The sequence below is a fragment of the Porites lutea genome, chromosome 4 (genome assembly GCF_958299795.1).
Source record: "Porites lutea chromosome 4, jaPorLute2.1, whole genome shotgun sequence".
NCBI lineage: Eukaryota > Metazoa > Cnidaria > Anthozoa > Scleractinia > Poritidae > Porites > Porites lutea.
The window spans coordinates 29,524,132-29,547,991 of NC_133204.1; the positions used below are offsets into that span (position 1 = coordinate 29,524,132).

At 41.6% G+C, this 23,860-nt stretch overlaps 1 protein-coding gene across 1 annotated transcript in view; it reads left to right on the forward strand.

Annotated features, from left to right (window-relative positions):
* The window catches only part of LOC140933239 (nucleolar protein 14-like), a 42,969-nt gene that overhangs the window by 13,103 nt on the left and 6,006 nt on the right, over nt 1–23,860 (forward strand). Inside the window, exons 12-23 of the mRNA XM_073382760.1 lie at nt 233–406; nt 1,028–1,110; nt 2,134–2,191; nt 2,836–2,878; nt 2,967–3,054; nt 5,795–5,880; nt 7,108–7,214; nt 17,173–17,204; nt 18,585–18,686; nt 19,873–19,935; nt 22,226–22,316; nt 22,971–23,040. Coding sequence (XP_073238861.1) covers nt 233–406; nt 1,028–1,110; nt 2,134–2,191; nt 2,836–2,878; nt 2,967–3,054; nt 5,795–5,880; nt 7,108–7,214; nt 17,173–17,204; nt 18,585–18,686; nt 19,873–19,935; nt 22,226–22,316; nt 22,971–23,040 — 997 coding nt within the window. The remainder of the gene's footprint in view (nt 1–232; nt 407–1,027; nt 1,111–2,133; nt 2,192–2,835; nt 2,879–2,966; nt 3,055–5,794; nt 5,881–7,107; nt 7,215–17,172; nt 17,205–18,584; nt 18,687–19,872; nt 19,936–22,225; nt 22,317–22,970; nt 23,041–23,860) is intronic.

Sequence of the window (23,860 nt, forward strand, 5' to 3'; positions counted from 1 at the left end):
TTGGGATTATGAAACTGGCTTTCACCATGAAATCCGAGTCTTTAATTATTGTCAACTCTCTAACTTAATTTTGTTACTTTTAATAAGCTTGCGCTGAGAACTTCGTAGCTCTCCGGAGCGTGTTTTGCCCAATCAGATGAAGTACCGCTTTGCCTCAGAGTGACTGTTGTTCTCAGTTGCGTTACATCAGATGTATTTCACTTACTTGCGCATTTTATATTTTTACATGTAGATGACGAAGATCAGTTAAGTGGCGACAATGGCAGTGATCTAGAACAGAAAGAAGAAAATGTGGCAGTGGACCAAAAGGAGGAAGAAGGCGAGAGCTCTGCTGAAGATGACGCTGAGGATGACGACAGTGAAGAAACTAGCGAAGACGACAATGGTTCTGATCTCGAGTCTGATGGTACATTCCACTTTTAAAAATGCGCTGAATAGAAGTGAAAAATATGCCTCTTACTCAGACACCGTTTTGGTTTGACGAGCCGAGAGGACGTCCACATAAGAGGCGGACACATTCACACGAACTATTCCGTTGTAGCGTTTACTATGCTCTTTTTGTTAAGGACTTGCTACTCCCTCAAACCGCATAATTTAAACCGCAGTGTCTCAAAGTTGTCGGTCAGCAATGAAAATCGAAAACGGACTTGCCATAAACAGTGAAACCAAATTGTAACTGCGACTACTGACAAAAACGAATGCCATATGCCTGAAAAATAGCGTCAAACTATCCTTGCAGCAAAGAAAGGAACACTCCGGAAAAAAAGAACATTTTTTGTACCCTACTCCAGTTTGGTTGCAAGTACAAAATAATGTTCTTTGAAGGCTAAAACAATATGCTTTTGCTCTTTAAGCGTGTGATATACAGTTTAAAAACGGTGATGAAAGAACCAGTAAACTTGCAGAAACGTCTGTGCAGCTGGGCCTGGCTATGAAGAAGAACTATAAATGCCAAGTGAAGAGAGTGATAATGTACTGCTAGTTCGAAATCACCTTCCACTGTTGTTTTTCTCCTTATCGTTTTTAGATAGTAATGATGACATAGAAGCTAACTTGGAGTCAGACGTCGAGCTTGAAGATAAGAATCGTCAAAAAAGTGGAAAGAGTAATGTATGTACATGTACAGTATGTTTGTTAGACGAAAATCAGTTCATGGCGGTTGGAATCTTGAGCCATTAAATGTGACCATTTAAAAGAAAGCTACCAAGCTATACTGTTTACTCGTACTGTTTGAAAATTCATGATATCGAACATTGACGTAACATTGTTGACCCTCAGTTTACTGCCTGAGTGAATGGTGAAGTTTCGTAAGCTGTGAGTGTGTGAATGAAATCCGTTCCAAGGGAAAATTACGCAAAGATGTGCTGGTACATTTAATGACAGAAGATACCAACCCCGCTATAAAAGATCTGTTTAGTTTTAGACTAGAAAAAAATAAATTGATGAAATGACAAGCAACGACTGGAGCGTCATAGACTTCACTTGTTTGCGAACTGTTTGTATCTGGCCTTCAGAATTATTGCTTTTATTACGAACATTACGGACGTTATGGACTTACCTAACGCACGCAAAGTGTTTCAGTTTCTATGGAAACTGTAAACACAAAAATATCATTTTCTGGCCCCAGTTGTTCAAAAGTTGGATAGTGCTATCAACCAGATAAATCACTATCCACTCGATAAGTGTTAGGGAAACCAATTGCGCTATCCAGTGGGTAGTGATTTATCCGGTAGATAGCGTTATCCACCTTTTGATCAACTGAGACTAGGGCTCTATTTTTGACTGACATGTTTTCGTGGGACTTGGTAGATAAAGAAAATTCACGATAAAATCAGTCTAAGGTTTAGTTAGCAGATGCTCCAGATACGTACAGTTGAACTCTCCCGGTTGTGGCTCCTGTTGGAAGGAATTAGAAGATGGGAACAGTAGAGGGTTTGATTTGAGTAACTTGTTAGTTTAATGCTTGATTAGGAAAAATATTTTGGCAGTAAAGGTTTTCCTGTTTGACAAAAGGCGGATCTCTGAGTTTGTCGAAATTTGTTTTATTATTCCTTTTTAGAGTACGTGTAATACAGTTACATTCTTAAATCAGTCTATATTAAATTTTGTTGTTGGTCATTCTGTAACGTACAGGAAGACGTATTGAATGAGGATACAAAAGCAGGGAAAGAGCTTCCTTTTACGTTTAAAGGTAAACCTAACTACGTCCATAATTGCAAATAATAGACGGTCCTCTAACGGTGGGTAAGGCGTCAAATTGTTCATTCCAAGAAGTATAGCCCATTTCGTTTGTCACCTGTTTTGTCGCGGACTGGAGGTCTACTTTAACCAGCGTAGCAGGCGGTTTTTGGTGTTTGTGGTTCATAAAGTACGAGACAAAGCTGTGCGGAAGCAGAACTGAAGTCAAACGAGAAATCGATGAGGGAGGGGGAAAACGGAACAAGGCAGAGCCTTCTTCTTTCTCACGCCCCGTCCCCCCATCGTTTCCTCGTTTAAACCCTTGCTTACGCAACACGAACAAAAACACACCCAAAAGAAAACCCACCTGCTACGCAGGCTATAGCCTGGGATCAGGCTCCGCAGTTGGGGAGAAAAGCAAAAAACGGGGTCAAACACGAAAAATATCGTCAAGCGGTGGCCTGAGGAGGGGGAAATCCCCAGACTACCTCTCACTCGCTTCACTGGCCGATTTTCTATTATCGCCCACGCCGATTTTTTTCTCCTTTTTCCCCCAACGCGGAGACCGGTCACAGGCTAGGCAGGCTTTTTCAACTTGCTTTTTTGCTCCTTATCTAGTTTATTCTTCTTCATAATTATTTCCGCTTTTAATTTCAGCTCCAAAATCATTTTCGGAGTTCAAAGAACTTATAAATGGCTGGTAAGCAACTATAACAATGTGGTTACTCCATAGACGCTCTTAAAAAGGTTTTGTGATCTCTGTTTAAGTGGACATTTTGAATCTGTAGGTCATATCAAGATCAGTTGACAATCGTTGAAAGGATCAAAGCGTGTCACAACCCCAAAATTACACCTGAGAATAAACCCAAGATGGAGGTAAGTTTGAAAATTCTGTTTTAATTAGCCGAAGTTTGTAAGAAAAACAGCCGGTCCATAATGACGTTTAGTTTTCTTTTTTGATACCGTATACTTCGAACGCGCTCATAGACGGAACGGAGCTTCCACTTTTGCGGGAAAAAGCGCTCTAAAATGCATTTAATCAGTCCGAGCAAACGTCGAGACATAGGCTAGTATGGGAGTTGGTCGCTGCAAGTTATGGGCCCCTGCCAAAAATTCAAAATGCTGTTTTTAGGTCTGTACATTTTAATGACTCAACCTGAGATCAGGCCCAATTTTGACAGCTTCCACACCTTCTCTCAGTCAGAATTTTATTTAAAAAGCGAAACGAAAATAGAGTCTGATCTCAGGCTATGTTGACTGGTTTGTGGAACTTAAAAGATATACTAATTTCGCACCACAATTTTTAATAAAGTTAACCTGGTCGATGAAAACGCCGGGAAGCGAGGGCATAGAAATTGCCCGCTATAGATTTTGGGCTTCTGCCATCGGCCAATAGGCTTTTTTCGTATTCCCCGACGGCCCTGGGACGAGCACGATTGCGAGGCTAATGCGGGTCAACTTCTGTGCAAAAACAAAAACAAACATCTAAGGTAATTCTCGCTGAGGCACTGAAAAACGATAGAAATCTTAAAAATAGTAAGATTTCAGAGCTTAAACTTTACCAGTAAGCTAAAGGGATATCTGTTGCAAACAACAAAATTGTGGGAAAAGCTGATCGTACTTAACAGAAGAAAGAAAAGAGCGACGAAGCCCAAAAGAAGACTGAGTAAACTTTTTAAGCTTGAACAGGGTAAAGTTTGTTAAAATGACAGTATTTTATTCCCTTCGATTATCTTACTTCTTAGTATTCTATTTTACTCTTGTGTATATTTGTAACGTGGAGTTTAAACTACTCTTTATATCTTCTGTATAAAATTCTGTGGTCGAGTTCTTGTCGAGTGAAATGAGCGTACGTTTTTCTTTATATGACTGAAAATTTTGATAAATAATGTAAGCTAAATGTAAGCTTATGTATGTTTAAATAAACTTATACTGTTTTAGACCCTGTTTACATGGAGTGGGGGACCCCCGGTCTAGTGGGGTAAGTTTCTTTTGTTTTGTGTCCCACAGAGCGTGAAAACAAAAGAAACTTACCCCACTAGACCGGGGTCCCCCACTCCATGTAAACAGGCCCTTAGTCATCTTCGTTCAAACCGATTTATCTTCCTGACAGTGCAAGGAATATATGCGGAACGTCTGCCCTGTCGGTTTATTTTTTTCCAAATACACAAGATTTTGCATTCGCTCCGTTCGAAAAAATATAAACTAAAAAGAAGGTTTCAGTTTAACTTAAAAGCTTTTGACAAGTACGTCCACTCCAATAGAAAAAAATATGGCTTAAAGAAGTTTTAACCATGACTGAAAGTAACATTAAAGTGGCTTCAGGGTATTACCTTGTTTAAGGCTTTTGAACCCATCTTCGCATTTTTATTGAACTCACTCACCGACCACTTTTCGGTCAATTTCTGGTTATACTCGTTGTATTTCTTAGTGATGACGAGCTGATTTTCCCTTTGCTGTTTGAAACAATGATTTCTCAAGCCTATAAGTAAGTTTTGCGGCCTCCAAAACCTTTCAACGTTTCAAATTTTGCTTTTTTTTCTCCAACTCAGCCGCAGTTTTCTCATGTTGTTTGTCTTCTTGGTGAGAAGTGACCAGCATTAACCTCGCCTTCGCGCAAAAACAAGCGCTCGTCCTAGGCCACCGGGGAATACGAAACTCGCCTTTTTGAGTGGCACTTGAGACCGTCTATACGCCAGTTACACGTCTCCCATAATGTACCTTATTGGCCCCCCAAAATTTGCATAACCCTTGTTTTTCATTTCTCCTGGGTATTACAGCCGTCTAAGAGAAATTGAAAACAATGCTTTTGCAAAATTTTGAGGGGCAAATAATTAGCAATAATTTTTATTAAATGAGGCTGATCAGGATATGAAGAATTCTGCAGATCGAGGAGGGTGTTATCCACCAAGGCCGAAGGCCAAGGTGGGTAACACCCTCCGAGATCTGAAGAATTCTTCATATCCTACGACGAAAGCCGAATTCAATAATTCTTTTATTTTTCATTAAAAATAATTCCAAGTTTAAAAACAACCTAAAACATGCTTTCCTCGGTCGATGCTAAGTTCATATCGATAGCGCATATTTATCGGGAAGTTTAGGAGAAAAAGGTCTGTTCAGGTCTGCAAATATACTCTGAATAGCAGATGTCGTCCGTCGAGTTGTCGTCTTGCTGTGCTTGCTATAATTTTAGACAATATTTCGCCGTGAAACGAGTAAAATGTTTCGCCGACTGTTCAGCCATTTTGTTCTCACTATCAAAACAACTCAACCTCGTCCCTAGGTTTTCTCGGTTGACGGTTGACGGCCCTTTTGACGTCATTGGTTCAATATGACAAAATTTTTTCCAAATTTGGTCAACAGTAGCTCTCTATGATGAATTATGCGTGTACTTTTAGCCAATCAGAAATGGAGAAATATTTTGAATGAAGAACAAGGTGCATTGTGGGAAGTTTTGGGGCCAGTTTTTCCCGGGCAACATGGAAATAACGAATGACAGAATAAATAGTGTTCCAAACCAATCCCATGATGCAATTCAACAGGACATCGGGTCAGTCTCACACCCAACCTTTAAATGGCCTTTACTAAATTTCACTCTGTATCTTGGCTTTTGCAGGCATTGTTTAATATTTTATTGGAGTATGTTAATGGCCTGTCACTGATGGGATCTGAAGAACTGGAGATGATTGACAAGCTTTCAAGGTAGCCTCACATAATGTATACAAAGTCCTGGGCCGAGTTGTTCGAGGGCCGATTACCGCTAACCCAGGGTTAGATTTTAACCCGGGTTTATTTTATTTTATTTTATTTTTTTTTTAGATAACTTTCTCTTTTCTCTTTAGAGTATCCTATCATCAAATTGTAGACAAAAAGAATTAAACGGAATCTGCTTTTTGCGCTTTCATAACTGAATTCAAAATTTTGCACTAACCCTGGGTTATCTTAACCCAGCTTTGAACAACCCGGCCCTGGTCTTAATCAACTTCTGAAGGGGTTTGGAGTGGGGTAAAAATGGTGTAAACCTTGAAATGGTAAATGCCCTTGATATTTATGGAAAAATTGTCACAAAGTTTGCAAAAAGAATGGGAGAATTCCTGGGTAATTATTCACACCCATCCAGTTTCAGAGGCATTTCAAGTCCTTGCTTCTGATTGGCTAAAAATATTATGGGCCAATCAGAAGACAGGAAATTTACAAGCTTCTGGAACTGTTTCTGTAAGAATCAGTATAATGTATTTAGAGGTTTTCCCATTTTTTGTAAACTTTACCTGTTATGGTTTCGCCTGCGAATTTTCCAGTCTGATTAATTAGCTACCTTGGTTCTCCGAGGATGAGAAATGCCGAGAGATGGTGAAAAAAACATTGGAAATGAGCATTCAGTTGCATCAATCAGGCTCGTTCGGGATTCGAACCCTAAAGTTTGCAACACCAGTGCAACGCTCTACCAATTAAGCCAACAAACCAACTGGGTTCAGGTCATTGAGTTGGTTCGTCATAAACCCGCAAAAGGATGACGATGAGACAATGAATACATGAAAATCATATAAGAACTGCTGGGTGAGGAAATGAATGAAAGAAGATCATCGCAGTTACGAGCCACTTCGATAGCCTGCTGCTAGTTGGGTTTTTAGTCCAGTTGGTAGAGCACTGCACCGGTATCACGGAGGTCAAGGGTTCGAATCTCGAACAAGGCTGAATTTTTTCAGGCTTCGTTTTCACAACCGCAAAGTTGCGTTTTTGACTGCGATGGTCGTCTTCCATTTAATTCTTTACCCCGCATTTCCGATATATGATTTTCGTAAACATGTTTTCATTATTTCAATACTTAGTCCATCGCCGAGCTCCGTATACGTAGTAATTTTTATGCTGTTATGACTTAGTAGAGCACGCTTTACCCTTGGACTTTGTCTTCTGCCATTTTGCTTTTAGGCACCTGTTTGATGTTGCACAGTATTCGCCTCTTCACTCAGCAAGACAAATGCAACAGATTGTAAAAGACATACACAAAAGCTTTACAGAGAATCGTGACAGACTAGGTAAGTACATTTTCCAGTATCTTCCATCAACCTCGTTTCCAAGTTTCTCTCCTACTCGTTCGGGAGAGCCTTGGGAACGAGGTGGTAACTTTCATCCGCCTACTTTATTACGCGGGATGACGTAGTCAGCCAGCGTCATAAATTCGGTAGCACATTCCTTTCGTATTTTTCTTGGGAGTTAAAAATGGCCTTGTTTTTTTTTCTTTTTAAAACTTTTCTGTATCCCGTGCCCGTCCCGAAAAATTGTTTGATTTTCATTGGCTGCGACTTCGAATCACGTGAAAGTCAGGTTGAATTGCACAAGCAGAAAAAAGATACTACGTCAGCAAAGGGGGGAAAAGTAAACTTACTGCGTAAGGGAGGACAAAGTCAAGGCTGTGCTCTAACTTACGGCGCGCGGTCGCCTGAGGCTACTAACACTTGGCCTCGGGCGACTGAAAATATTGTGTAGGTCACCCAGCCCGGCGACATGCTAGTGTTGGTTTCTTGACTGAAAGTCAAAAAGCTAGAATTTATAACTTGCGACTTCGTAGCTCACTTCGCCGCCTAAAAAGAATGTTCCGCTCGCTAAGAAACTCTTGAGGTCAACTTGTATGTAGCATGTCAGTCAAAAAGCTTTTTAAAAGAAAATGTTGTTACATATAAATCGGGCACCGGGCGCGCGTTGATGTTCAAAGATCGTTCCACTTAAATTCACATTTACATAGGTGCGGTTACGCGGGACACTTTTACCTTGGTAAATGACCCTCTTACCGCTTGAAATTGGCGTGGTGCGTGTGACCGGACTTTCCCGAGATAAATTTACCACGGGAAATATCCATGGTTACGTCAGAAAAAAGAAAGAAACCGCCCATGACATTTAACGTGGCAATTAGCCAGGGTTTTTCGATACCCAAGGTTTAGAGAACCAATCAGGTTTCTTCAATTGACACCAACATGAAACCGCATAATTGTTTAACGGGTTTCTTTCCCGTTGTTGAGAGAAAGATCGATGTTGATATGGCAGATTTCACGTTCAGAGGAAAGAGAAGGAAACGTTTAGGGCAAAATTTTGAACTGGTTCGTTGGGCTAGATTTAGGAACGATACTTCCCAAAAGTATGTTCTATTCCTGGCATGTAATCGAACAGTGGGATGCAGCTGAATTGTAGAATGGGATCTGAAGGCAAGACTGAAAAAAATTCTGTGTACCTTCGCAAAATTATCAGGACTAACATACCAATTGAAATTCCAGCTAAATTATACGTAAATTTTCAACATAACATGAAATACTGCCACGATCGACGGCGACTATCACCGCAATAGCACGAATGAAGTCGTAAATGCGGCTAAATTACGTTGGGAATTAATTTACGTGTAACCACATGTTACCACGGTAAACTAAAACCCACGCTGAATCTACCGCGGCTTTTTTACCGTGGAAAGTGCGTTTTATCGTGGTGTGTGTAACCGCACCTACAATCCTTGACTATGAATGTGACAAGCTGCACATTTTTCGATTTTAACAGCTTTTCAAAATAGCATTAAATTTTTTTTCTTCAAATAAGGATGGTTCATGAGTTAGTTTTTCAAAAGAAAATGCTACTTCTGCTCTGACAGGCCTAAAGTACGGTCGGCGACATGAAACAAAAGTTTTGTATTTTAAAAAATCTCTGAATAAACACGGGAGTCGCCTCAGTCTCGTGATAATTAAATATTTTTACCTGTTTTTTGCTGCTGTGTCTGCGAGGCTAAAATATAACTTAAGATTTTTATTCCAGTAAAATACGATGGATAAAAAAAGAAAAAATACGAGTATTGTTGTCATTGTTTTAGAAAAAGGGATGTAAATCTATAGTCCCGCATTGTCTTTGGTGTCATGACAAGTTATTACGTATCACGTACTAAAAATAAAACGCAAAAGCTGAATTTAGCGGTCAAAGTAGAGCTGGCTGACTACCGAATCCACAGAAAGCTCGTTTGTCCTGAACATTTCACGGATAATATATAACGACGGGATCCACGGGATCTCAGTCATTTATCTTACGCGAATTTTCTTCACAACCTAAATGATTAGTGAAAGGACTAGTGTTCTTATTTTTGACCCAATTATATTTATAAAAGTTACATAAACAGACCACAATCTTATTTACTGTCCCCTCTGTCCCCTCTGTCCCTTGTGTCCCCTGTGTCCCTTATGTCCTTTGTGTCCCTTGTGTCCCTTGTGTCCTCTGTGTCTCCTGTGTCCCCTTGTGTCCTCTGTGTCCCCTGTGTCCCCTTGTGTCCCCTGTGTCCCCAGTGTCCCTTGTGTCCTCTCGTGCCCCTGTGTCTCTTGTGTTCCCTGTTTCCCCTTGTGCCCCTTTGTCTCTTGTGTTCCCTGTGTCCCTTGTGTCCCCTCGTGCCCTTTTGCCCTTTTGCCTCTTGTGTTCCCTGTGTCCCTTGTGTTCCCTGTGTCCCCTTGTGTCCCCTGTGTCCTCTTGTGTCCCTTGTGTTCCCTTTTGTCCCCTGTGTCCCCAGTGTCCCTTGCGTCCCCTTTTGTCCTCTGTGTCCCCTGTGTTCCCTGTGGAAAACACGAGAACACGCCAAATAGTTCCGAAATCTCACCACGTTTAATCCTATCCTCAAGTACAAGTAGTGACGAAAACGTCTTACCGAACAACAACAAGTATTTTCAGGAACGCACTCAAAAACTACGAGGTGCGAATAAAAGTACTACTCAAAACGAGGCTAGTCAAAAAGACTTCATATAACAGTCACGAAATGTTGAAAACGTTCTCAACACCCTCCCCCCATAAAGTGTTTATCAGCTTAAATGTCAGTCACCATCTTCAACTTCTTGTGCAGCAATGTCTTTGAACAGCTTATTAGCAATCTCTTTTGGTCTTTCTGTTTGACCTCACTCTTGTTACGAACACTCCTGCTTCAGGGTTAAGCTTGTAATCAGGATTCTCTCCTCCAATTTCCAAGTTACACACAAGTTGCAGGGGACGCTCGACAATATATCCATTTCCTTGCCTCAGGTTCAATCCACGAACCACTCCGTCCTTGCCAACAATCTTGTCCACCACTCGTCCAAGCTTCCACAGTGCTTTATTCTTCGCTTCACTTTTCAACAACACCACTGCTCCGGTGTCTGGAATTTTGGATTGTCTGCGTTGGAATTAGACTTTCTTTCCCCAGGGGCGTGGACATAATCTTTTAAACACCTCCTTCGAAGTTGCTCCTTACCTCTTTGTAAGAATTTCATCCGCCTTGACACTTTCTTTTCGCCAATTGTCTCAAGATCTTCCTCTAAGACTGTGGCTGGTTTCCCACGTGGTAGAGTAATTGGTGTAAGCAGCGGTTGCTCAAACTCCTCTCCCTGGTAAAGAAGGGGTCGATTGTTCATACAGGTCTCTATGACAATGAAGAAATCTTCCATTTCTGGATAGGTCAGAAGGCTTCGGCCGACCACCTTTGAAAGTACCCTCTTCATGATACCAATGAGGCGCTCGAAGAAAGCTCCCCACCGTGGAGCTCGGGCTAGGTTAAACTTCCGCGTTATATTCAGAGCTCCAATGTAACTTGCAAGATTGTGATCCTTCTTGAGGGTAGACAACCATTTCCCCGTAGCCACGAATGTTTTTCCATTGTCACTTACAAGGGTCTGAGGGCATCCTCGCCTGGCAATAAACTCTTTTAGGGCTCTTTGAAATTCAACAGACGAGAGTTCATGACACAAATTCAGGTGTACTGCGCGGGTGCTGGTACAGGTAAATAATGCAATGTAAGCTTTGGCAGTAACAGACTTCTTCACCCTGTAGTAAACTGGACCAGCAAAGTCCACTCCTGTCACTGCGAAAGGGTCAGACATTTCAACCCTAAAGGTTGGCAGGGCTGCAGTTGTCACATGCGAGGCAGATATAGGTTTCTCCCGGTAGCGCTTGCAAACATTACAGTTCTGAATCACCTTCTTCGTCAATGACCTCAGTTTGGGAACGCAGAACGTCTCTCGCATGCAGCACATGGTTACTGAAACTCCCCTATGCAACATTTGCTTGTGTACTTGTAAAACAACTAGTGACGTTAGTACACACTCTCGAGGTAGAAAGATTGAGTAATAACCAGGGACTCTGCTAACATATCTCAATATTCCATCTTCATCCTTTTCAAGTTTTACATCCGATTTTGGAGCTCGAACAGCTTATGCCTGGATGAGCGAGAACCTCTCTGCTACTTGCAATTCCTCTGTTTTCAGTGGGCCTTTCTGTTTCTCTGTTTTCTTGCAGTTGTTAACAAATCGCTCGACATAAGCAGTCACTCTTAGAAGCTCCCAGTAAGATGAATACTAGTGTAAAAGCTGATCCACTTTCAGATTCTTCTCTTCTTCTTTGACGAGCAATTGATTCTCAAATGTAGGTTTTACAATCTCTTCTAGTGTCTCACACACTTCAGGTTGCGATGGCCACTTCTGGACTGCTTAGCCAGTTTGGTCCCTCAAACCATAGCCTTCCCAACTTTTTGGGCTCAGCGCCTCTGCTTCTTTGGACGCACGGGTTTTCACTTGTGGGCACATAATGCCATTTCAGGTACCCGTTGTCTTGAATAGCTTGAGTTCTATTTCGCACAAACTGAGTCCAAGTTTCTTATCCTTTAATCCAGTAAAGAACAGTGGTGCTGTCGACCCAGCAGTGATACTCTTCAACTGGCCGACCTTGTAATACGTCCTTCACATGATTCATCAGCTTGCCACGTGTGTGTGCAGCGAAAGCTCCAAGCGTGGGATTGAGAATTCTCTTGGAGCCATCCTTGACTTTGCATCAAGGAGATTGTGACAAACTGGGGCAGTTTTATAAAATACAAGGGCGTTGATAGCTGCTGAAACTGCTAACTTGCTGGCATCAGGAAACCCGTGAAGTACTATTTTCGTCACGTCTGTGCTCACCACGCTTCAGGGAATTGATAGCACTGGGCACTCCTCTAATCCTCTCAGCCACTTATTCCAGGATCTCCAAATGTCATCAGGTACCTGTTCATCCCACTTCAGTTTGCGTAAGCAAGTTTCACAGTAAAGGATCCTTCCTGTGATCACCACTGGTGAAGCGACACCCAGCAGGTCATATACACCATTGACAGCTGACAGTATTTTCCTCTTTGTCAATTGGCCTTCAGCTTCAGGTAGATTTTCCAGCAATGACCCATCCCAACATGGTGAACTCTGCTCCGGGATCAGTGCCCCCAGAACTGGGGGCTCGGTTGACTTGATTCCTTGAATATCAGCTGCTCTAACGATTATGTGTACCAGTAATTTCTTAGCAGTTTCTTGCTCCTCACTAAATACCAGCCTCCTAATGCGATGATTCTGTTGCTTTAGTTCAGAGATTTTGGGGTTAGGCAGGTAGGTTCAAACAGGTTTCTCAGCATTGACACATTACAACTCTATTCCAAAACTGTCAATGACATTTGATTCAACATGGACGTTGTATATCTCAACTCGTTTGTCCACTGTCCCATACTTTGCTCAATCACTCTGCGTTCAGTTCGGCACGGCTTAATGTTCAGTTTGACTAACAGGTATGAACCGATGTATGAGCCACATGCTCTACTATCAAGCATGATCCATGTCTGCACACCATTTACTTTAGCCCAGTACTGAAGAGTGCAGGGTCGTTTGAAAATCGTTTGCACCATAGAACCTTTCTGAGGGAGGCTTAGTATTAGCATTAGACTTGGGTGGAAGTGTTGTAAAGGTTTTTTCACAAATAGACGTAAGGTGTCTGCCATTATACCTCCCACACCTAAGAGATTTGCGCTGGGAAACAGCATGTCCAGATTTTGCACAATTAAAGCAAAGGCATGGGTCGCACTTGGCAAAGTTTTGGAAAAATTTGTTTACCTTGCGGTAGAAATCTGTCATCAGGAGACATTGCCAAGTGCGACCCCAAGTTTTCCGGTTGGAAAAAAACTTTGCGAAACAGAAAAACATCAAAGATGCCGAAGTGCTTGGGTGGGGCAGGCAGATTTTGGAAAACTCGAGCTAAACAATAGGAATCACGGCGGTAAGTGTCAGCACTTGTCAGCGAAACGTGACCAATTTGAAACACGATCAATTCGAATCAATCGTTGAAATTTTCTGACCTTCGCGTTTTCGTTGTGGACGGACGAGGCTACCACTAATTTTCGCCATTTTAACGTTTTTGCGAAGACTTTCTACGGGCGAGCAATTCATAAGCTTGTAATCCTTCGCTATTTCAACGTTTTTACGGGAACTCTCTACAGGTGAGCCAATTATAGTCTACCCAGGCACCGTCACAGGTTTGTTATTCTGCGAGCTAAACGCAGTCTTTGCAGCCAAGCACTTTATTTTCTTTATTTCTCCCATCCTCCTGAAACTGGGAAAGGAGGAAAACGATCCTACGCCAAATGATCGGACTGCGAAGAGATAATGTTCTCTGGTATCTGGCCTACTTTAGTTCTCAATGTGTCAAAACAACGACAATTAACTCCCACTAGTAAATACTAGTGCGACCCTTCTCGATTTGACTAAAAGTTTCCTTTTCCGGTTGCGGTTTCGAATTTTTGTGGTTTTTTAGCCGGCAAAGATGAAAACTTTTCCCAAGTGCGACCTATGCCAAAGCCTGTTCCTTTTTAGTAACTCCCTTTTGCTGGCAACATCCATTATCTTGGTACATTCTGAACTTCTGTTGGTGAGAGTTACAGTATGCACAGGGGGCGCAAGAAGGAGGCAGCGTAGGCAGTCCTTGATTTGGGCCAGACATGAGCATTTTTTCACCTCTTCTCCAATGATTTCCCTGATTCGATCCCACAGGTTTCTTGACATCTTGGTTCTGAGAAGATGTTTCGGGTAAAGGATTTCTGTCGGTGTACTTTCGTAGGCTTTCTACAAGATCCTCTAACCCCCACTCTGCCCAGTTATCATCCTTTTGTACTAAAGCTTCTCTCACTGGTCCGAGCTTGTCCATAATGCTATAAACATAGCGTTGTGCACTTTGCAATTTCTTCATTGTGTTTATGGCTCTCACAGTTCTAGATAGCTGGTTGTAAAACTCATGGATCTCTTTTACTTTAGGGAGGCTTATAATGTTTGGAAGTGTTTCCAAATCCTTAATTAATGCCTTGAGAACCTTAATGTTTTTACCGTAAGTACGTTCTAGAATCCATTTCGCTTCTTCATAGCCTTCAACAGTGTGCGGTAAGCCAAGAATGTGGCTCCTCTGTTCCCCTTCTACCAGCTCAAGCAAATAATTAAATTTGCTTATCTCAGAAAGTTTAGAATTATCACCTTCTACTTCGAATTGATTCCAAAATACTTCTGTAATTTAACTGCCTGAGGTTTACTAGTTTCCTGTGCAGCCTTTTTAGCATCTAAGGCAAGTTCTAGTTCAAACTTTTTGTGAAACCAATCTTCCTCTTTGTTATGTAATTCTTGTTTCTCTAAATTGTTTAACGCCTTCTTCAGTTTATCTCTTAGGTTTCGCACGGGAATGAAATCTTGTTTATGAGTGTTTGACCACTGTCTTACCTCATCAAAACTCTTCTCCGCATCCAACATGGCGTCTTTCACTCGGTTCGCGAATCCTCGAGCGCCTTGTTTATGTCACATATTCTCTCGTAAGCCAAGTGTAAATCCTCTGTCACTCCAAAGTGTAGTTTTTCCTCAATTTCTTCGAGGTAGTAGATAGCCTTTTTCAATGCCTTCTTGTAATTTTCTTCCGTAAGCTCCATGCTTAATCTCCCAGTCAATTTCAGTGTTCCCCAATGGAAGATAGTTTCACGCAAGTCTACAAATCCTGGCAGGGTCGCCAATTTTGGTGTGGAAAACACGAGAACACGCCAAATAGTTCCGAAATCTCACCACGTTTAATCCTATCATATAACAGTCACGAAATGTTGAAAACGTTCTCAACTCGCCTGTGTGCCGTTTGTCCCTTGTGTCCCTTGTGTCCTCTGTGTCCCCTGTATTCTCTGCGTCCACTGTGTTCCCTTGTGTGCCATGTGTTCCCTGTGTCCCCTTTTGTCCCCCATGTCCCCTTTGGCCCCTTGTGTCCCCTGTGTCCCTTTTTCCATTTAAAAAACATGAAATATCCGGCGGCGTTGTCCTTGTTTCTCATAAGGCGCGAAAACTTTGATGGGTTTCATTGCCTTCATATGACAACATGCGGGTTTTTTTTCGCACGCTCAGGAGGTCAAAGGATGTGATTTTTCATGAAAAATCAATAACAATTCAAAACACGAAGTTCTGCTTTACTTGTTTAGAAAATAACTTGTTTAATTTTTAATAATCAACTAACAGCTCACTGAGTAAATAATTAAGGCGACCAACAGGTTTTCCCGGGCACCCCAGCTAAAATGTTTCGGAGCCTGAAGGGCTCCTGGAAAGTTATATTTGGGCGACCATCTTCTAGGCCTGGGCACCCCAGCTAAAATTCTTGGGAGCTCGAAGGGCTCCCTGAAAATTGTCCTTAGAGCACAACCTTTGCGCCCTGTAGTTATTAGAAGTCTGTTACATTACATGCTATTGTTGAATGTGGAAGTGCATTTGTTGAGGATATTAGTAAAGCCGGAATGCAAATTTTAGTGAACTACCCCACACTCTTAACATATATGGTGGTAATATTGATGTAAGTTTTGTTTTGAGGAGCAAAGGAACCCTTGTGTGTAACTCATCTTCTAGTGTATTTAACAGAGCTTCTCCGTCTCTCCTGGACACATTTGTTGTTGATACACTGCTCAACTTTCCAATGCCATTCAACATAATTCTTACTTACGCCAACACATCCCGCGTAAACACCATCAGGCGTCTTGTTATTTATTGAGAGCGATCGACGTTTCCTTTTTCTGCGGGAAGAGACTACTTTTTCACGATGTATGCTGGCCTTCGAAAACCACATACCGCGAATAAGTAGCCTCTGCTCGCAGGGTACTTCTACTTGACACAAGCGCGTAAAGCAAGCCGCTTTTAAAGGAGATGGTGAAACATAAATCCGTTTCACTGAAGTCCAAACGATCTCACACTGTGAAAATGAGGCCAAGAGCAAATATTTCACTTAAAAATCAGTTTTATTTGCTTGAAAATAAAAAGCGCCTTTACATTTAGCCTGTTCCAGGCTCTCAGATAGTAATGATGACGTATAATTTTGTAAGGCACGCGAAATATAAGCACGTGATCTGGGGAAAGGGGGGCGGTGGCGGTCTTCCTCTCCCTAGTTTCATCCCGTTTTAATTTCGTGTTCGCGCTTTCTCAATTTCGCGGATCCGGGCTGGAACGGGTTACTTCATATTTAAGGTTTCCAATCACCTTTACCCTCGTTGCTAAAGAGAGGCTTGAGGTTTAATTTGATGGCTTATCATTATGGTTTCTCAACATAAAGGAAGCAAAAATAGTTGAGAACTTGTTTCAAATTTATGTAACCGGCGCTAAGCTTGTGATAAGTAAAAACACTTGCTCTTCAGTTGTCTTGAGCCTGCTGATTAATAGGAGGTGGTTCAGTGAGGGCGCCTTCTCTTCGGACCTTAGCAAAACAAGGAGACTTTGTGCGAGAAACTGCGGTAGGAATTACCCACTTCAGACATATTAAGGGGAATAGGCACAAGCTTTAAGTGCAATGATTTCTGGGATTGTTTGGGTGGACAAGCGCTACTTATGAGTGGTTGATGGTTGCCTTGAATACCATCGACCTTCAGAAACTCCAGGGAGAATGGGTACGAGCTTTGGGGGAAGTGATTTCTGGGATTGTTTATATGAAAAAGCGTGAAATATGATTGGTCGATGGCATTCAAGACAACCATTAACCAATCACAAGTAGCGCTTGTTCACCTAAACGATCCCCGAAAACACTGCACCCATAGCTTGTACCCACTGAGTTTCTGAGGGAGGGAATTACCTTCTTATAACTCATGTTTAACAGCGTTGTGTTTCTCAAATTACAACAAAAAGACTGGAATACATTAATTCTAACTTTGCAAATACTTTATTTTAGGTGGGAAAGGAATGTTTCTGGGTCTTTCTGAGGTTAGTCGTTCATTATTCTTTTCTTGATCCAATCAAACGCCATGGCGGATGCCTTATGCTGCCAAGGAGTTTCTGAGCATTAAGTCAAGTTGATTAATCGATTTCTAATAGACAGGCTTTGCGGAATCCTCGAGTTAGAGCAAGTCGACAACCACACTTTATTGTGCTCATGCACAGAATATTGAAAGTTGCTTTACAAAATAATGACTACTTATTAAAAGGGTACAATGAAGCGTTTCTCGAGCTCGTGTTAAAATTTTTTGTTCTGATTGGTTAAGAAAGTGTTAATGGCTTTCGACATGTTACGTGAAGGCCTTCGCAACCACCGCGAAGACCGGGTATATCATGATCGAGCTTGCTCAACTTTGGATCAGAAAAATTTGGAATTTATCAAAATAAGTAAAGGTATAAAAAATTGTCAATTAGACTTCTGCATGGGCTGAGCATACAAAAGACGGTAGTTACAGTAAGTTTGACTGACTGGCAGCCAATTGCACATAACCTTCGTCAGATGTAGCGGCCAACTATCCAAGCATCAGGTCAAGATGGGTGGATATTGGTCTTGTTGCTGCTGTTGTTGTTTTTTGCGTTTTTATGGACCGAGATGAAGTCGAGGTCAATAAAAACGCAAAAAAAAAAGAGGCCAATATACAGCCGTCCTTGTCAAATAAGCTTGGTCAATAAAAGTTTAAATGGCGAAAAACATAACTTTTTCTTGCGGGATCATCTCGGGAAATCCCGAGATTGCGCTCTCTGGTAGCCAATCAGAACGGAGGATTCTCTCCATCTTTCCGCTCGTGGATTTAGCGATATAATAAGTGGCATTAACAAATGAGTTTGACTGGCGGGTTGAACGTCAGACGATAGCCGTTACGTGCGACTTGAGGATTTATGCATTTGGCCCCAGATCCACGAATTTTATTTTCTACAAACCAATGACAGGAAATTAGACGTGGTTAAGAGCAATTAATCTTATTCGTGAACTACATGCGGCGATGTCGTTGCCCATTCTTTGAAATGCAAGGTCATCGAAGTCATCTATATTGCGGACGGTTTTAACTGACGAAAACTAATTTTAAGCACAGTAGGCAGGAGGTGGATTGTTTTGTTTACGAGATTCATCTCGTTATTACTGTGCTACATGAATTTTAAAGCTTTTCTTGTTAACATGGGATACGTTTTAGTACTATTTCCATTACAAGAAGCTTTAGTACAAAAATATTTTGAACAAGAATGAAACTTTGTGGTGACAATCAGCCACATCTATGAACTCCAATGCCCTTACGTTAGTGGCGGGAGGGGAGGTTGGGGGTTTGGTGTTATTTTTCTCCATTTTTGGATATTGAGATATTGATATTTTATGCTGCTGTTTTATTGTAGCTGATGATTCTCCGGATCGTGTCCATACTGTTCTCAGCGTCAGATTTTAAACACGCTGTTTGTACCCCGGCTATGGTCCTCATGTCGCAAGTTTTGGCGCAGGTGAGGTTTGATAGCATAATATTCATTCCCTGGGTATTTTTATTCATGACGTTATGATAAGGTATGGGGAATCAATCTGACCTGGGACAAGCCCAAGACAGACTGAATTGAATGTACGTAATCTGGAACCCGACTTACTCGCTCAGGAGGGCGGGTGGGTCGCCAAACGCCCTTCTTGTCGGACACAGTGAAGTGAATCCGACAAAGCGTGCCAGTGTTTCCTATTAAATATACTCATTTGCATATCACTAATTAATCCCCAGGGATGATTTTTACAATTCAGATGGAACGTGAATAGTCTCTTCCACAGCAGCTCTAGCGGTGCACCAGCTATTGTTAGCGGAATTCCGCAGAATGAGACGAATGCAGACGGTTTCGTTGTTCTTCTGCGATAGTACTTAATTCACTACGCAAATTATCCCTTTTTCGGGGGGGGGGGGGGGGGCCGAGGGGAAGGGGCGGGGAACTCCCTTCGGAATTTTACGGAGTATTTAAGTAAAGCACACACAGCGGGTTATGGCGGCGAAGCAGCTGATACTGTATTGTGCTTGATTTGACCAGAGAACGAGCAAACAAAGCACTATCCACTCCGCATGCAAAATACGCCTTGAAATACTATGTGACGTACTATGTCACTTAATTTTAGGCTTTATACTGTAAATACGTTTTTGGATTACCCTTTCTTTCTCTATTATTTTATTTATGTGTTTTATTTTCTTGTTTTTTTTCCCTCGGCTTATTAGCATATTTTTGCTAGAGGTCTAACCAACCTCATCAAACCCGAGATTAAATAAAGCTTCATAAGGCTTCATTCAAATACACAAAAGGATACACAAAGATCTGACATTTGAGAGAAGCCAAGCAGCCGTCGTACCCGTACAAAAGCAGCATGGTATGCAAACGCGCGGCTAATGCTTGAATTATCACTAGCCAATCAATGAAAATGTAACGCAGAACATCGCAAAACACCGCACGCAGCAAATCTAGTGTAAAACCATGCTTCCTTTCTTGTCTTCGGGGGGCGTAAAAGCAGTAAAAGACAGTCAGGCGATGAACTGTCCTAAAGTAGTCGCTTTACATAGGCATCTTTGTTTACACGTAAAAGTAAACTTATGCCGTTTTCTCTTGTTATTTTTTGGTATTAAAGCGCTGAACCTTGCGTCGTTTTGAACCCTCTTTCTTCCAGAGTCCTGTGCGATGCATGAGAGACGTATTCAGAGGTCTTTTTATCTGTGATTTGTGTCTTGAGGTTTGTTTCCGTTACTTTAATTTACTTTTTTCTTATTATGAACCTCTCTTGTTTTACTCATGTCCCCACTACTAGTGATGACTGATCAACTAAAAACTTGTCTCCTTGTTACCTTTATCTCCATACGCATTTGCCCCACCCTAATCATATGATCATATGTATTTGTGCATTTATTACAGTGTATTGTTCTTTAGCTAACAATACAAAACTGACAAGGTTTCTTAACCTGTTCACTCAATGAAGAAGCCAAAGTCAAAATTATAAAAAGAAAACAAACTTTTATTTTGCAAAATGTTAAAAAAGCAAACAGTACCTCGTGTAAGTACTGCCTTTCGAAGTTTCATTTAGATGGTCATACCATAGGATTTCGTCCACAGTCTCAAACGTTAGGACTACATACTAAATAAATAGTACCATGTGAAAGTACTACTGAAGAAGTTTCATTGAAATGGTCATACCATAGGATTTCGTCTGCAGTCTCAGAAGTTAAGACTACATACTAAGCACCTTGAGAACAGCACCATGAGAAAGTGGGGGGGGGGGGGGGGGGCGGGGGGAGGATTCATTTGAATGGTCACACCATAAGATTTCATCCACAGATTCAAACGTTAGAACTACATAGTAAATAAATAGTACCATATGAAAGTACTGCTGAAGAGGTTTCATTTTAATGGTAACACCATAGGATTTCGTCCACAGACTCATAAATTAGAACTACATAGTAAATAAATAGTACCATGTGATAATACTGCTGAAGAGGTTTCATTTGAATGGTAACACCATAGGATTTCATCCACAGACTAACCAATTAGAACTACATACTAAATAAATAGTACCATGTGATAGTACTGCTGAGGAGGTTTCATTTGAATGGTAACACCATAGGATTTCATCCACAGACACAAAAGTTAGAACTACATACTAAATAAATAGTACCACGTGAAAGTACTGCTGAAGAGGTTTGATTTGAATGGTAACACCTTAGGATTTCATCCACAGAATCAAACGTTAGAACTACGAACTAAATAAAAAGTACCATGTGAAAGAACTGCTGAAGAGGTTTCACTTGGATGGTAACACCATAAGATTTCATCCACAGACTCAAAGGTTAAAACTACCTCACAAGTGTCCATCGTTAGCTCTGGGAGTGAAAGTATTTTCTTTGGCCCCAGTACCTTCAGACTTGGTCCTGCCATTGCGACGTTTTCTAAGAAAAAACAGACTAACCACAGTCCCTTTATTTTTTTTCGTAAGATCGTCGACATCGTGCGCTTACCGTTACGGACGGCCATCTTCGTTTCAAATGTACTGAGAGGGTGGGCCCTGGGGTTCATGGCGGTTGGGGGAAGGGACCATCCCCCTCCCGTCTCCCCTAAGTAGATCTGATATTCCCAGGCTACACTCGGTACATTTGAAGCCAAGATGGCCGCCCGTAAGGGAAGGTGCTTGATTCCAGTGTTCTCCCTAGGTACTTAAGGCTAGGCGGACCGCCTGGCTTAATTCACTGTTGCCGCCCTGCTAAAAAATCAAAGATTTAACCGGGCGGAAGCTTATGTTGACATTTAGGGCTAGGTATTTTAAAGACAAAATCACTCAAAGGAGGGAATAAACCATTGTCTGGTGTCTTCATTTGTGTATTTTCTCGCAAGATATTGGTTATAAAAGTGGTTTATCGTTGGATGAAAATGTTGAAACCTGCAGCGATGCATTCATTTTGTTGAATGGCCCTTTAAGGAGCTTTAAACATTGAGTACTAAAGGAAATTATTTCGCTCGCAGTCAACCCAAGACGCGCGGAACAAAGACGAAAAGCTTGTCATAGCAAATCGAGATCTTTTTTTACAACTTAAACGAAGTTCCCAAGACGATAAATTTTTATTCAGGCTACAACAGGCTTCGTATAAACACCGTCACAGTCAAGATACCCGCTGGCCTTCCCAAGATCCTTGGGAGAACACTGGATTCCGACGATATTACGAGAAAAATCATAGGGGACTGTGAACAGTTTAGGAAAAAAATTTTACTCCACTTTGTCTCACTTCACCTTGGTATAATAAATGTGTACCGGAGAAATACACCTAGGATAACCCCACTATGGAGTAACATGTCATCCAGGGAGACTAGCAATGCTTCTAGGTGCTGTATTCTACCAAACCTTGGAAAGCCCTGCCTCTGTGAACCATTTTAGCCCGTCTGTGCTTCATCTTCTTTTGATCTCACAAACCCTATCATCTCTAACGGTGACGCGATTAAGAGACTTGACTAAATGTGTTTTCTTTTATGTTTTGCAGTATATATCTTTATCAAAGCGACTTGTACCAGAAGCTATTAATTTCTTATGTGGTATTCTGTTTCTGGGATCCAGCAAAGAAGGCCGCACTCGTAAGTAACCAAAAACTTACGCAGCGGGAATGTAGTTCCTGTAAGCTTTGTTATTCTTACCGTCTGAAAAGAAGGATAACGATGAGCAACCACTCTCCCTTTTTGGTTTATTCAACGTGTTTTTGCTTTGTCCTTCAAGTTGATAAGTCATACTGTCTTTCCATAGGCAGTCATGTATATAATGTAAAAACAACTGTTATCGATGAAAGCGCTATCTAGTTAGTCAGACGGTCGGTCACGTACAGGAGGCAGTCAGTTTGTCTGTTAGCTACAGTACTCAGCCATGGGGATTGACAGACAACCAGTTTTGTAAATAAATCAATTAATTTTGTCTTCGTTTCTCTTTAAATAGTAGCTTCAAACAATTCGCCACTTTAGAAACAAGAAGGGAACTGAAACCGAAATACGTCCCGCAAGTGTCTGGGATGGTTACTGGGGAGGCGCCGGTCAGCTACTGGCCAGTTTTTTTTTAACCTGTGCTTAGTAACAGTCCCAGACTGAAAAGTCCCAGAAGTCTTTGTGAAAGTTAACTCGTCCCAGTTTCCTTTCTCGTTTCTAAAGTGGCGAGTCCATAGCTATAATACAAGCTCCTTTCAAACTTCTTGAAATTATTCGCTTATACCTTCAAGAGTAACCAACCATTCTGTTTTACAGCTCAACTCGTACTACCGTTTAAAGAGAGTACTAAATGGCGTGATCTTCTCAAACTTCAGTCAGATGCCAGGTTAGTAAAGCATCTCCCAGGCTTTTGTTCGTCCATTGAAATGATTGCCGGATTTAAAGGGGTTACGTCAAGCTATTTGCGATATTTTTAAAAAGCTAAAAGGTGTCTTCGCATCGATTGAATTCCAAAAAAATGTCCCACCTTAGTCATTGAAGACTATATTTAGGCATTGAAACTGTTTCCTGTCGTCCGTTGCTACGGATGGCAAGGATGGGCCAGTACTGTTGTGAGGTTCAAGATTTATCACAGACTTTTAGATTCTAAGACTAGGACGACTACGAAAACGATCAATACTAAGTATAGGTTCAGTCTCCAACCTTTGGTGTCTCTATGCGCCCGCGGTATTCCCGCGGGAGGGAAGTAACGCGGGCGCATCAAGGCACCCAAGGCTGGAGATTGAGCCTAGACCAAGAGGTGTGCGCGCATATGAACCAGCGTCATTTTGGCGGGAAATAGTCGTCGTCATTCTACTACGGGTTTTAGGGAAAATGTCTTAGTTGCGGAATCAAGTTATCAAGTGTTAGACGTTTCGTCATTTTGGTAGCGGAAGAGGGCTTGACCTCCTTTAGTAAAGATAACAGAGCTAGCTTTTTGGTGAAGAATAAGTAAAGTGAAGCTTTCTGGGGTGTCTCATTCTTGACAAAAATACGCGAAAAAAGTTGAAGGCAAATCTCGTAATCGTAGTCGTTCTCGTCCTCGAATCCAAAGGTACGTCTCTATGACGAAGTTGCACAGGAAAGTGGGTCAATTTTCCTTTTGCGAAACAGTCCCATAGTACATTTCGATACAACATCGACCCCATTAAAATGGCTACTACTGT